Source organism: Ranitomeya imitator, chromosome 2, assembly GCF_032444005.1.
Source record: "Ranitomeya imitator isolate aRanImi1 chromosome 2, aRanImi1.pri, whole genome shotgun sequence".
Classification (NCBI taxonomy): Eukaryota; Metazoa; Chordata; class Amphibia; order Anura; family Dendrobatidae; genus Ranitomeya; species Ranitomeya imitator.
This window is the reverse complement of record NC_091283.1, coordinates 479,884,525-479,900,664: the sequence shown is the minus strand read 5'-3', so window position 1 is coordinate 479,900,664 and position 16,140 is coordinate 479,884,525. Positions and strand designations below refer to the sequence as shown.

The window sequence follows — 16,140 nt, the reverse complement described above, 5'->3', positions numbered from 1 at the left end:
CCGATCCTCTTTTATCTCTAAAATCCCAACTTTTCCTCTCCCCTGGGGGGCGACCTCTATTATATCTTCTCCTCCAAAAAAAAGGTTTTTTAGGATCTTTAGGGATGTTGGGAAAACCTTTCTTTTTATCTCCTGCATGTTCCAGGATGTCTTCAAGTTTTTTCCCGAAGAGAAGTTGGCCGTCACATGGAATAGAACACAGTTTGTGTTTAGATGGCAAATCCCCCGGGCAACCTTTGAGCCAGAGGGCTCTTCTTGCCGCGTTGGACAAACCCACGGCTCTAGCTGTTAGTCTTGCGGAATCCGCAGAAGAGTCTGCCAAAAAAGCTGCTGCTCCTTGTAGCAAAGAAATATTTGCAAGGATGTCAGTTCTGGGTACTTTGTTTTTCAGCTGATCTTCTACCTGATGTAGCCAGACCATTAGGGCACGGGCCGTACATGTTCCCGCAATCGCCGGCTTAAGGCCCCCCACTGAGGCTTCCCAGATGTGTCTCAGGAAACTATCTGCTTTCTTATCAAGCGGGTCTTTGAGAACACCAGAGTCCTCTAACGGAAGGGATGATCTTTTTAAACATTTGGCTACTGCCCCGTCAATCTTAGGGATTTTTTCCCAGGACTCAGAGTCTTTATCCTCAAAAGGATATCTCCTTTTGGATGAAGAGGGCAAGGAACCCATTTCTTCGGGCTTTTTCCACTCTTTGTCAATTAATGCTTTTATTTTTGCATTAACCGGAAACGTGCGTTTCCTTTTTTCTTCTAGGCAACCAAACATGACATCTTCTAGTGACCTAGGTGTCTTCTCCTCTTTAAGCCCCATTGCAGATCTAACTGCTTTGACCAGTTTATCTACGTCCTCAGTTGGGAAACATGGACGACCTCCTGAATCACTGTCCGAGGAGGAATCTGAAGACTGGACAGAGGCCGAGGAGGTAGAGGGAGACCGGGATGTTTTATGACTCCCCTGTCTCTGAGAGGCATCTGAGTCTGTGGACGCCTTACGGCTTCTCCTTCTTGGTTCGCTAAGGGCCAATTTTAAGGAGTCTTTTATTTCAGCCTGTATTATGGCTTTTAGGCTAGTGGCAAAATTAGGGGTCTCTTCTTGTATGGTTTTCGTAATGCAGTCAGCACAGAGATCCTTCTGCCACTGAACTGCAAGCGGGTTTCTACAAAGGGCACACTCTCGGTTCTTTGTTTTACCAACCGCTTTCCTGGACCCCTAGTGATCAAAACAGACAAAAATGGACCCTGTTACCATAAGGGTGACATTCACGTAGATCACTCACCACTACCGACAATCAAGGGTACCGATTTTGGAGGCTGGACAGATGCACGTGAAGCGTCCCTCCTGGACGCCGACGAATCCTGCCGGACAGAACGACTGCTGTTCCTACCACTTGAGCGGCTGCTCTTGGTATGCTGGTGGCTCGGCAAGGCATCTGGTGAGAGCTCCATTTGCTGCTGCTGCTGCTGTGAAGGCGGCTGCTGCTGCTGCTGCTGCTGCTCCTGTTGTCCTACTTCCATGGTGAAGTGTATGGACATGAGCGCGTCTTCTGTGGTCTAACCCCCTTTTATGGGGGTCCACTGCACTCCCCGCCTCCTTCGGTGCCCAAATTAACCCCCTCCCACTCTCTGCCGTGCCGCCGGAGTTCCCTTTCACTGGCCGGCGTTCTCATCATGGGCGCCGCCATCTTGGATCCGGCGCCCGCCCCCGACGTCACGCGGGCACACCCATTCCCAGCGTGCCTTGCGCGTGACGTCAGACGAGCGACCCGGAAGCGGCCACCGCACCTGGACGCCGGCAGAGAGGGGAGGGCGGCGTGGCAGCCATGGAAGGGAACACAGCCCTCTGACCATGCTGCTCAACGCCCGCTCGGACGCAGAGACCCGGGGGACCTGTGGACGGCGCTTCCAGACTTCCGAACCCGACGCACAGGCGCTGCCTGATTCTTCCACGCCGGGACGGGACCTGGGTAAGTGAACCGCCGTGTTCAGTAAGAGGGTCCCTGTCAGGACAGGAAACCCAACTGAAGCGAGGGAGAGGTACCGCCCTTTTATTTTCAGTAGGGTTTCCTGTCCTGGCTGGGCGGATCCCCTCTCTCAGGTGTGCCGTCATGGGGGAAGGGAAAAACACCATTCCCTTTAGCATATAAAATGCTAAAAAACAGGATAAGTGAAGAGAAATGATCGAAAATATACAAGTGTACCACAGATTTTTTACAGCATTCATTGTATTGTAAAAATAATCTGAAAACATGATTCTCCAGGTCAGTATAGAGATACCAAATTTGCACAGTTTTTTTAAGTGATAAAAAAACTTGTATGTTTGTAGAAAAAAAAAGAAATTTTGGTTTGTATTGCCATTTTCCAAACCTTGTAATGATCCTTTGTTTTTTTTTTTGATGGTCTGTGAGGGCTTCCTTTTTGTCTGTCGACAGTTTTACTATACCAAGGTAGGGAATATATGAGGTTTTGATCAGCTTTTCATTGTATTTTTGTAGGTCTAGGAAGGAGCAGTAACTGAAAAACAGCAATTCTGGCATTTTGATCTCATTACGGTGTTTAGCGTATTGGTTATTTAATTTTATATTTTTGATAGACTGAATTTTTATGGACGTTTAGTGTTATGTAGGCAATCCAGTGACACAGTGTGCCAGCAATCAGAGCACATACAGTGATCTGACAATAACCCAAAAACAATAGAACGAGCTCTGAGACGTGGAATCTCTGTAGACCGCAATACCTGAACCTATCCTAACACAACTAAAGGCAGCTGTGGATTGCGCCTGTAACTACCTATGCAACTCGGCACAGCCTGAGGAGCTGACTAGCCTGAAGATAGAAAAACAAGCCTGACTTGCCTCAGAGAAATACCCCAAAGGAAAAGGCAGCCCCCCACATATAATGACTGTTAGCAAGATGAAAAGACAAACGTAGGGATGAAATAGATTCAGCAAAGTGAGGCCCGATATTCTAGATAGAGCGAGGATAGCAAAGAGAACTTTGCAGTCTACAAAAAACCCTAAAGCAAAAAACCACGCAAAGGGGGCAAAAAGACCCACCGTGCCGAACTAACGGCACGGCGGTGCACCCTTTGCGTCTCAGAGCTTCCAGCAAAAACGAATAGACAAGCTGGACAGAAAAAGTAGCAACAAAAGCAAAGAAGCACTTATCTAAGCAGATCAGCAGGCCACAGGAGAGATCCAGAAGCTCAGGTCCAACACTGGAACATTGACAAGGAGCAAGGAAGACAGAATCAGGTGGAGTTAAATAACAAAGCAGCCAACGAGCTCACCAGAACACCTGAGGGAGGAAGCTCAGAAGCTGCAGTACCACTTGTGACCACAGGAGTGAATTCAGCCACAGAATTCACAACAGTACCCCCCCCTTGAGGAGGGGTCACCGAACCCTCACCAGAGCCCCCAGGCCGACCAGGATGAGCCACATGAAAGGCACGAACAAGATCTGGAGCATGGACATCAGAGGCAAAAACCCAGGAATTATCTTCCTGAGCATAACCCTTCCATTTAACCAGATACTGGAGTTTCCGTCTAGAAACACGAGAATCCAAAATTTTCTCCACAATATACTCCAATTCCCCCTCCACCAAAACCGGGGCAGGAGGCTCAACAGATGGAACCATAGGTGCCACGTATCTCCGCAACAACGACCTATGGAATACATTATGTATGGAAAAGGAGTCTGGGAGGGTCAGACGAAAAGACACAGGATTGAGAATCTCAGAAATCCTATATGGACCAATAAAACGAGGTTTAAATTTAGGAGAGGAAACCTTCATAGGAATATGACGAGGAGATAACCAAACCAGATCCCCAACACGAAGTCGGGGACCCACACGGCGTCTGCGATTAGCGAAAAGTTGAGCCTTCTCCTGGGACAAGGTCAAATTGTCCACTACCTGAGTCCAGATCTGCTGCAACCTGTCCACCACAGAATCCACACCAGGACAGTCCGAAGACTCAACCTGTCCTGAAGAGAAACGAGGATGGAACCCAGAATTGCAGAAAAATGGAGAGACCAAGGTAGCCGAGCTGGCCCGATTATTAAGGGCGAACTCAGCCAACGGCAAAAAGGACACCCAATCATCCTGGTCTGCAGAAACAAAACATCTCAGATATGTCTCCAAGGTCTGATTGGTTCGTTCGGTCTGGCCATTAGTCTGAGGATGGAAAGCCGAGGAAAAAGACAGGTCAATTCCCATCCTACCACAAAAGGCTCGCCAAAACCTCGAAACAAACTGGGAACCTCTGTCAGAAACAATATTCTCAGGAATGCCATGCAAACGAACCACATGCTGGAAGAACAAAGGCACCAAATCAGAGGAGGAAGGCAATTTAACCAAGGGCACCAGATGGACCATTTTAGAAAAGCGATCACAGACCACCCAAATGATTGACATCTTTTGAGAAACGGGAAGGTCAGAAATGAAATCCATCGAAATATGTGTCCAAGGCCTCTTTGGGACCGGCAAGGGCAAAAGCAACCCACTGGCACGTGAACAGCAGGGCTCAGCCCTAGCACAAATCCCACAGGACTGCACAAAAGTACGTACATCCCGTGACAGAGATGGCCACCAGAAGGATCTAGCCACTAACTCTCTGGTACCAAATATTCCAGGATGACCAGCCAACACCGAACAATGAAGTTCAGAGATAACTTTAGTAGTCCACCTATCAGGGACGAACAGTTTCTCCGCCGGACAACGATCAGGTTTATTCGCCTGAAATTTTTGCAACACTCGCCGCAAATCAGGGGAGATGGCAGACACAATGACTCCTTCCTTGAGGATACTCGCCGGCTCAGATGAACCCGGAGAGTCGGGCACAAAACTCCTAGACAGAGCATCCACCTTCACATTTTTAGAGCCCGGAAGGTACGAAATCACAAAATCGAAGCGGGCAAAAAATAACGACCAACGGGCCTGTCTAGGATTCAAGCGCTTGGCAGACTCGAGATAAGTAAGGTTCTTATGATCAGTCAATACCACCACGCGATGCTTAGCTCCTTCAAGCCAATGACGCCATTCCTCGAATGCCTACTTCATGGCCAGCAACTCTCGGTTGCCCACATCATAATTACGCTCAGCAGCCGAAAACTTCCTGGAAAAGAAAGCACATGGTTTCAACACTGAGCAACCAGAACCTCTCTGTGACAAAACCGCCCCTGCTCCAATCTCAGAAGCATCAACCTCGACCTGGAACGGAAGAGAAACATCTGGTTGACACAACACAGGGGCAGAACAAAAACGATGCTTCAACTCCTGAAAAGCTTCCACAGCAGCAGAAGACCAATTAACCAAATCAGCACCCTTCTTGGTCAAATCGGTCAATGGTTTGGCAATGCTAGAAAAATTACAGATGAAGCGACGATAAAAATTAGCAAAGCCCAGGAATTTTTGCAGACTTTTCAGAGATGTCAGCTGAGTCCAATCCTGGATGGCTTGGACCTTAACCGGATCCATCTCGATAGTAGAAGGGGAAAAGATGAACCCCAAAAATGAAACTTTCTGCACACCGAAGAGACACTTTGATCCCTTCACAAACAAAGAATTAGCACGCAGGACCTGGAAAACCATTCTGACCTGCTTCACATGAGAGTCCCAATCATCTGAGAAGATCAAAATGTCATCCAAGTAAACAATCAGGAATTTATCCAGATACTCACAGAAGATGTCATGCATAAAAGACTGAAACACAGATGGAGCATTGGCAAGTTCGAACGGCATCACTAGATACTCAAAATGACCCTCGGGCGTATTAAATGCAGTTTTCCATTCATCTCCTTGCCTGATTCTCACCAGATTATACGCACCACGAAGATCTATCTTAGTGAACCAACTAGCCCCCTTAATCCTAGCAAACAAGTCAGATAACAATGGCAAGGGATACTGAAATTTAACAGTGATCTTATTAAGAAGGCGGTAATCAATACATGGTCTCAGCGAACCATCCTTCTTGGCTACAAAAAAGAACCCTGCTCCCAGTGGTGATGACGATGGGCGAATATGTCCCTACTCCAGGGATTCCTTCACATAACTGCGCATAGCGGCGTGTTCAGGCATGGATAAATTAAATAATCGACCTTTAGGGAATTTACTACCAGGAATCAAATTGATAGCACAATCACAATCCCTATGCGGAGGTAGGGCATCGGACTTGGGCTCTTCAAATACATCCTGATAATCAGACAAGAACTCTGGGACCTCAGAAGGAGTGGATGACGAAATAGACAAAAATGGAACATCACCATGTACCCCCTGACAACCCCAGCTGGATACCGACATAGAGTTCCAATCCAATACTGGATTATGGGTTTGCAGCCATGGCAACCCCAACACGACCACATCATGCAGATTATGTAGCACCAGAAAGCGAATAACTTCCTGATGTGCAGGAGCCATGCACATGGTCAGCTGGGTCCAGTACTGAGGTTTATTCTTGGCCAAAGGTGTAGCATCAATTCCTCTCAACGGAATAGGACACCGCAAAGGCTCCAAGAAAAACCCACAACGTTTAGCATAATCCAAATCCATCAGATTCAGGGCAGCGCCTGAATCCACAAACGCCATGACAGAATACGATGATAAAGAGCATATCAAGGTAATGGACAGAAGGAATTTGGATTGTACAGTACCAATGACGGCAGACCTATCGAACCGCATAGTGCGCTTAGGACAATCAGAAATAGCATGAGTGGAATCACCACAGTAGAAACACAGACCATTCCGACGTCTGTGTTCTTGCCGTTCAACTCTGGTCATAGTCCTATCGCACTGCATAGGCTCAGGTTTAATCTTAGACAATACCGCCAAATGGTGCACAGATTTACGCTCGCGCAAGCGTCGACCGATCTGAATGGCCAAAGACATAGACTCATTCAAACCAGCAGGCATAGGAAAACCCACAAATGACATCCTTAGGAGCCTCAGAGAGACCCTTTCTGAACAAAGCTGCCAGCGCAGATTCATTCCACAGAGTGAGTACTGACCACTTCCTAAATTTCTGACAATATACTTCTATATCATCCTGACCCTGGCACAAAGCCAGCAAATTTTTCTCAGCCTGATCCACTGAATTAGGCTCATCGTAAAGCAATCCGAGCGCCAGGAAAAACGCATTGACATTACTCAATGCAGGGTCTCCTGGCGCAAGAGAAAATGCCCAGTCCTGAGGGTCGCCGCGCAAAAAAGAAATAATAATCAAAACCTGTTGAATAGGATTACCAGAAGAATGAGGTTTCAAGGCCAGAAATAGCTTACAATTATTTTTGAAATTAAGAAACTTAGTTCTATCACCAAAAAACAAATCAGGAATAGGAATTCTTGGTTCTAACATAGATTTCTGATCAATAGTATCTTGAATCCTTTGTACATTTGTAACGAGATTATCCATTGAAGAGCACAGACCCTGAATATCCATGTCCACACCTGTGTTCTGAAACACCCAAATGTCTAGGGGAAAAAAAAGACTGAACACAGAGCTGAGAAAAAAAAATGATGTCAGAACTTCTTTTTTCCCTCTATTGAGAATCATTAGGTTGGCTCCTTGTACTGTTATGTAGGCAATCCAGTGACACAGTGTGCCAGCAATCAGAGCACATACAGTGATCTGACAATAACCCAAAAACAATAGAACGAGCTCTGAGACGTGGAATCTCTGTAGACCGCAATACCTGAACCTATCCTAACACAACTAAAGGCAGCTGTGGATTGCGCCTGTAACTACCTATGCAACTCGGCACAGCCTGAGGAGCTGACTAGCCTGAAGATAGAAAAACAAGCCTGACTTGCCTCAGAGAAATACCCCAAAGGAAAAGGCAGCCCCCCACATATAATGACTGTTAGCAAGATGAAAAGACAAACGTAGGGATGAAATAGATTCAGCAAAGTGAGGCCCGATATTCTAGATAGAGCGAGGATAGCAAAGAGAACTTTGCAGTCTACAAAAAACCCTAAAGCAAAAAACCACGCAAAGGGGGCAAAAAGACCCACCGTGCCGAACTAACGGCACGGCGGTGCACCTTTTGCGTCTCAGAGCTTCCGGCAAAAACGAATAGACAAGCTGGACAGAAAAAGTAGCAACAAAAGCAAAGAAGCACTTATCTAAGCAGATCAGCAGGCCACAGGAGAGATCCAGAAGCTCAGGTCCAACACTGGAACATTGACAAGGAGCAAGGAAGACAGAATCAGGTGGAGTTAAATAACAAAGCAGCCAACGAGCTCACCAGAACACCTGAGGGAGGAAGCTCAGAAGCTGCAGTACCACAGGAGTGAATTCAGCCACAGAATTCACAACAGTTTAGATACCAGATATTTGTAAGTTTTACAATTTGTTATAGGTTTAAAAACTTTTTTACATTTTTTTATTTTTGCACTTAATTTTTTTTAAGTCCCCTTAAAGGGGTTGTCTGGCCTATAATGACAAGTCTGCAGTTACTCTATGTGGCTGCAGACTTGTGAACCCTCAAAGTGGAGGCTTCTTTGGCGGCACAATCATGTGATCGCCAGTATGCAATATGGATACTCCAAGCCACAATCCGACAGAAACAGTCTAGTTGAATTGTGGCCGGGAATATGCATGACTATGTTCCCAGCACTGACACCGGAGAATACTCACTGCATGCAGTACATGCAATGTGAGGATTCACAAATCTACAGTCAAAGTAAGACCGGAAAACCCCTTTAGGCCGGTTTCACACGTCAGTGGCTCCGGTACGTGAGGTGTCAGTTTCTTCACGTACCGGAGACAGTGACTCACGTAGACACATTGAAAGCAATGTGTCACTGCACATGTCAGCGTGTTTTCACGGACTGTGTGTCCGTGTGCAAAACACGGAGACATGTCAGTGTTCGTGGGAGCGCACAGATTACACGGACCGATTAAAGTTAATGGGTCCGTGTAAAACACGGACGCTGTCCGTGTGCAGTCCGTGTGCGGTGCAGGAGACAGCGCTACTGTAAGCGCTGTCCCCCCCACGTGGTACTGAAGCGGCCATTCATATCTTCTTTCCAGCAGCGTTCGCTGGAAAGAAGATATGAAAAATCCTTTTTTTTTTGTCCTCGTGTTTAAAATAAAGATCCCTGTCGCCACCCCCCTCCCACCCCCTGTGCGCCCCCCCGCTGTTGCTAAAATACTCACCCAGCTCCCTCGCAGCGTCCTGTCGTCGCCGCACCTTCTCCTGTATGAGTGGTTACGTGGGGCCGCCGATTACAGTCATGAATATGCGGCTCCACCTCCCATAGGGGTGGAGCCTCATATTCATTACTGTAATAAGCGGCACCACGTGACCGCTCATACAGGAGAAGGTGCGGCGAGGACAGGACGCTGCAAGGGAGCTGGTGAGTATTTTAGTAACAGCGGGGGGGCACATAGGGGATGGGAGGGGGGTGGCGACAGGGATCTTTATTTTAAACACGAGGACAAAAAAAAAAGGATTTTTCATATCTTCTTTCCAGCGAACGCTGCTGGAAAGATGATATGAATGGCCACTTCAGCACCAGATGCAGGGGACAGCGCTTATCTCTAGCGCTGTCTCCTGCACGCTCCGTGTGGTACCCAGTCGGCACACGGGCGGCACATGCGTGCCGCACGTGTGCCACACTGATGTACCACGGGAGCTCACGGAGACACGGACACGGATAATTCCGGTAACGATTTTTCCGGTACCGGAATTATCTGGACGTGTGAGACTGGCCTTAAAGGACTCTAACATTGGATCTTACGATTGCTTGTTCTATATACTACAATATCACATGATAGCAGTATATAGTATAAACCATTAACTCCTATGAAGGACCAAGATGGCAGCCATGGAGCCTTCACTAGGCCCCTACCTGCCATGGTGACCCACTGGAATTAAGCAATCGCATCATGCTGGACGATATAAATTGGTGTATTGGTGCCCGCTCAATATAAATGTCTATATCAGAGATTGAGTACAATTTCTAAATGGATAAACAACAGCTCCTATGCTCCCTCCACACTTCCAGACCCCAGTGTGACTGTATCGTTATGTCCATTTGTGTTAAAGACTATGAGAAAAAGAAATGGTGACATGGTCCACCTCTAAAAATGCTATGTATGACAACATGTAGACATTTTGCCAGGGCTATGTTCGGTAATGGGGTTGTAACATTGGCACAGCCAGAGACAGAGTTAAGGGCAGGGAGACTAGGCATCTGCTTAGGGCCCCCGCTACCACAGGGGCTCTCAGCCAGTGGAGTGCCGCTAACAGCGGCACAGCACGCAGCCGCTATAGGGCCCATGAGTAATGGAGGCTTGGCGCAGCTCCACGCATCACGCATTCTACTTATCTATGATACCGATACAGTTGAAACCAATGATGGAGGAGAGCACGTCACATGATGTTCCCTTTCCCACCACTCCCCCTTTGCCTCTGACGCAGCAGGCATGTGATGATGTCGCTTCATCGTGTTCCACGCTGTGCTAGCAGTGGAGCTGAAGAGATGTGCTGCAGAAGCCAGAGCTGCGGGGGAACAGGGAGAGGTCAGTATTGTATTTATTTTTTTATAATACAGCTGGACTGTGGGGCTGCATGTGTGTGTGTGTGTGTGTGTGTGTGTGTGTGTGTGGCTGTATTATACTGTGCATTTGGGGGGCTGCATTATACCGTGTGTATGTGTTGGGGTTGCATTATACTCTATGAGGGGGATGCATTATATTCTTGATATAAATAAATAAATAAATATTTTGAGCGGTCATTTGGATCTTTTATATGTTATTAATAAAAGTTAAATTTTAAATGATCTTATGATTGGTGAGCTTCATTGAGTTGGTCACTTCATAGTGGCTGCTCTGGTGTTATAAGTCTAGAGAAGTACCAATATCTGTGCAGTGTGGGACACCTTTGTGTTTTATCTATTTATCGAGTGATTGGATTGTTTATATCGGAAGAAAAATAATTGTTCTCAGCAGCACATTGCCCGGTGAATACGGCAGACATGCTGCTGATAACATGATACTGTATGTTAACAGATTGATTTACTAGGCATTGTTCTGTGCCCATCATTGTTCCTCAGCCGCTGTAAAGAGGCCAGGAAATAAGTGTCGACCGACTTCATTATTTTCGATCACACTCATTTAGAGGCCTGAACTCAGCACATGTAAATACAGCTGAAATGTTTCTGTGTGATGGTGCAATATGTGAGCATTTGGGGTCCCACTTTAAAGTTTTGCCCAGGGCCCCACTTTGTCTAATACCGGCCCTGGGTACAGGAGAAAAACTGCATTATTTTCCTCAGATTCCCCATCATTCATTATAGTGTCACAATGCGGTCACATATGGTGAGCTTAGCGCCATTATACATGTGGGAAATCTCCCTGACAGAAGTTAGCAATTATAAGCCTTCAGACATCATACAATGGATCCCGGCTGCAGGTTATAATCAGTAAGTGTGGATGTCCCGGGTCATTGGGAATTATGCCATATTGTGCTGCGTACAGTCTGGGCATTTTAATTTACAATACGTCAATGATTTTCAAGCGGAAACTGCTTCAAAAGACGCTCATTTACGCTCCTTTCTATCAGGAGTTTTTGGAGGAGTTTGTCTTTACCAAAAGGGATTATAAAGGCTTTTGGAAGAGTTTTCCATTTTGAAGCAGATCCCATCCTCCATAAAAAACAGTGTGAACTTAGTCTGACATCCAGACCGTCAGGTTTCATCGCTGCTGAAGGAAATAGGCAAGAATTGTAAAGTGTGTGTATAGTTCATGTATAATAGAAGGTCTTTTACTACCATCTTTGACCCATTTGGCAGGGCTGACGCTGGGTACATGGCAGGGACTGCTATGTACTGTTATAATACCCTTCATCTGGTCACAATACTTGGCAGTTTTCTAGTTCAGCCCAGAAATGTCACTGCCCATTTAAGGCAAACCACAGGGAATATATCGCAGGCGCGGGCGAATGTGTTCTTTAGCCCTGACATCACTGCATATGAGCGGAATTAAAGTAAATTCCCATGTAGACAAGGCGCCTCGCCAAACAATGACATATACAGTATAGAAACATATGTACAGGACGTGGGAAGAAGTGTCTGGGCCTATGTGCCACACTCTATACATCTACATATATGTTTAGCAGTGGACAAATACTAGGACTGTACATCTACTACTCCCAGCATGCCCTGACAACTCTATACACTGTGGAACTACAACTCCCATCACTCTATGACATCTCAAGCAATTGGAGAGCTACTACTCCCAGCATACCCTAAAACCCCTATACACTGTGGAACTACAATTCCCTGACTTTTGGATATGGGATGGACCCCACTCCTTCTTAAAACCACCATAACTACTGTAAACCTAGGTACTAAAATAAATACACAAAACACATTATTTTGGTTGTCAAAATGGCCACAGCTTTTATTCAAATCACAGGATTAAATAATCACAGTAGGAGTCAGGTGGAGTGCTAGTACATTGGGATTCACAAGTACTGCGATATCCCCAGCTGTCTGACATACAGCACCAGGACAGACAGCCATAAAGGGGCGGCACGCACTGGCTTGCCATTCAAGCAGAGCCAGTAAACTTTCAGGGCACCAATGACCCTATTATCCTCACCCTGTGCTTAACCACTGTGCCCGCCCCTGATTGATGTTACCATTACAACGTCCTTGAGGCTGGCCACCAAAGCCGAGCCTGCTCACCACCATGAGGTTTTACATCCTCTATTAGTTAAAATGAGTCCACCTTAACTTGTCTGCAACTTCCACCTGACTCCTAGACCGCAAAGCCGTGACGGGTTATAAATTCCAAGTCTCATTTGACACTTTTTTTTTTTTTTTTATAATTAAATCATTTTTGCAAACTTAAAAATTAGGAGTCCCTGCAAAAGCATTAATGGGACTAAACCTGGCAAACCCCCGACTCACAAAGAGTCATCCTACAGCGCTCAGGAGAGGAAAAACCCCCTGTGGAGGAAACCTCCAGGGAACCATGGCTGAAGGATTGCCCTTCCCTTGGGCTTAGAAGGTTGCCACAAATAATAACTCTTTATAGCCAATATACAATTGAACCTGGTACAAGATATACAATGGCAAATTCAAAAATACAATAAAGCATTTATCATTATACAAGCAATAATTAAAAAGTGTAAGGACAGAGATTATAAACAGGGCGGGAGGGCGGGTAATGTTTCCTCCTGTCCATCGTGTGAGAGAAAGAGGGAGAGCCAGAGTTGCCTCCCCTATATAAGCCCTACCCTCCTCACAGTAATACACCAGGCACAAACATCTAAACTCCTTCCTCTTAAAGCAACATCACTCTTGTTTAAAATCTACACTGCAATACAAACAAAGGCTGCAGGAGTTCTCAGTCCACCCATCCCCAAGTCATGTCCACCTCCGTCTAGTCTCCGGTGGTTTCTTTCCTTCTAGGCCATGCTGAGGTATCATAGATCTACTACTCCCAACATACCTCGATACCACTATACCATGTGAAACTACAGCTTCCCTTATAACATTCCAGGCTATTGTAGATCTACAACTCCCATCATTCTATGACATACTGAGGTATCATAGATCTACTACTCCCAACATACCTCAATACCACTATACCATGTGAAACTACAACTTCCCTTAGGTTCAGATTGCGTTAGAGCAATCCGTTTAGCGCTAAGCGCTAGCGGATTGCGCTAAAGCAATCTCTTTTTCGGGGTCGCGTTTAACGTCCCCGCTAGCGCAGATCCCCGATCTGCAAGAGCGGGGAACGGACCTCGCGCGCCACAAAACACTGGCACATCGCTAGCGCGTGCCGAAAATGGCACGCGCTAGCGATGCGCGTTACCATTGCAGCCAATGGGCGCGCTAACGGACGCGTTGCACAGCGTTAATTTCGCCATGCAACGCTGTCCGTTAGCGCGGTCCCACTAACCATTATAACATCCCAGGCTATTGTAGATCTACAACTCCCATCATTCTATGACATACTGAGGTATCATAGATCTACTACTCCCAGCATACCTCGATACCGCTATACCATATGAAACTACAACTTCCCTTATGACATACCGGGGTTTTCTATGTCTACAACTCCTAACTTGCCCTTACACCTTTCATACCCTGAGAAACGACAACTCCCATCATTCTATGACATTCTGATAGGAATACCCTGACACCTCTATTGATAGTAGGATCACAACTTCCATCATTATTTTGCATCTCCAACTGATGACAATCTACAACTCCCAGCATGCCTTGATACTTTTTTTTGACTGTGGAACTACAACTCAGCATACTCTTACATTTTTCTGAAACAACAACTGCCATTGTTCCGAAGCTTTTTAGCTGCTGTTGATCTACAACACCCAACATGCACCAACATTTTTATTATCTGTAGACCTTCAACTTCCAGCATACCTGACTCTGCTATTACATGTGGAACTACAACTTCCAGCATACCGTGACCTCTACAGCGCTGTGGAAGATCAACAACTCCCAGCATACCTGACACTGCTACTACATAGGGAACTACAACTCCCAGTATACTGTCATACCTCCAGCTGCTGAGGAGATACAACTCCCAGCATTTCATTTGCTTTCCAACTACATCTCCCAGGATATCCCGAGATGCTAAGACCTATAGTTTCCAAAAGTCTGGGGAACTACAGGATGCGGGTTACTTCTTTGAGACATTATCTTCTATCTGTATTGAGCAGCTCTCTAGGAGCAGAGGAAGCAATAACCCCACCTATGCCTATGGGCATTAATACATCTCATAAAACTCTGTCCACTTACCACAGTTAGTAGAAGCAATGCATAACATGAGGACCAGACATCTGTATATGAGAGATATCATTGTTCTCCAAATTTGGGGGGTACAGCTCTGTATACTTGCCTAGAGCCTCCTACAGCTTCTATGCTGACAATCAGCTGGGCGCCTGAGTGTACCAACTATAGTCATCACAACTCCTCCCTAGTCCCTTGTTCACACCCAGCTTCTCCTTTACTCATTCTTATTACACCCCTCATAGTTAGAGATTCCATCTGCTCACTGCTGCCTCCCTCTGGCTAACTTAAGAAGTGCAGGTAATTAATCCAATTGTTACTTTCTTAACATGTGAAATATTCATGCCAATTTTGTACTACATTTTATATATGTGACACTAATCTATTCATTTATTGACCAGGACATTTTTTTTAATTTATTTTCTTTATTCCCTACTCTTCTTCCAAGAGCCATAACATGTTCAATTTTCCATTGACATGGCCCTATAGGGGCTTGTTGTTTGCGATATGAGTTATAGTTTTGAATAACGGCAATAACTTTACCATACAATGTGTTGAAAATTTTGAAAAAATTTTTGTGTGGCAAGATGACATAACTTACTGTTAGTACCATTTTGGGGCACATATGATGTTTTGATTGCTGTTGAATATTTTGGGGGGAGATATGATGAACGAAAATCAACAATTCAGACATGTTGATTTATTTTTCCTCCTTACAGAATTTACCACAAGGGTTAATTTATTTTTTGTATTTTTTAGATTAGACTTTCACGCGCGTGGTAAGACAAAATATGTTTGTTTTATTTCTTTATTTTTGTACAGAGAAAAGAGGCCGATTCAAACTTTTATTTATTTTTTTTTCATTTTTAAAAAAAATGTTTTCTTCATTTCACTTTATTTTTGTAGTCCTCCTAGTGAATTTCGATCTCCTCCTAGTGAATTTTGATCTCTTATTCTATAGCCTGCAATTTTACAGTATTGCAGTAAATGGCAGAAATAATTATCTTCTATGATGCCCCCCAGAATGCCTCGCGACTGGTAGGCGAATGGTGCTGAAATAGTCATTTCATGCGGTCACCCCACTTGTTAGATTGGGAGTGGCATTTAAGTGGTTAAAGAGCAGGTCTGATGCAGGTGGCAGAAGCTGACTTCACTGCAAACTTAGGGAATTCTTTTACTTCTAGGTGACCTGGTTGGTGCTCGCTTCCCCTCCCCGCCCGACCGGACTGGCAGAGACCAAAACTGCTGAGTGAAGAGTCTGAAACTGGTGAAGATTGTTGATCTTATTGTTAATATTAATAAATATTTAATTTATGGTTAGACGCTATGGCGAGAGGGTTGGGGAGGAGAAAGGGAGGAGCTCTGCTTCT

General features: G+C 45.5%; 1 protein-coding gene across 1 annotated transcript in view; it reads right to left on the bottom strand.

Moving 5' to 3' along the window:
* Positions 1-14,936, bottom strand: part of ITGB3 (integrin subunit beta 3) — a 112,893-nt gene extending 97,957 nt beyond the window's left edge. Inside the window, exon 1 of the mRNA XM_069751334.1 lies at positions 14,780-14,936. Coding sequence (XP_069607435.1) covers positions 14,780-14,840 — 61 coding nt within the window. The 5' untranslated portion in view covers positions 14,841-14,936. The remainder of the gene's footprint in view (positions 1-14,779) is intronic.
* Positions 14,937-16,140: the final 1,204 nt, after the last annotated feature.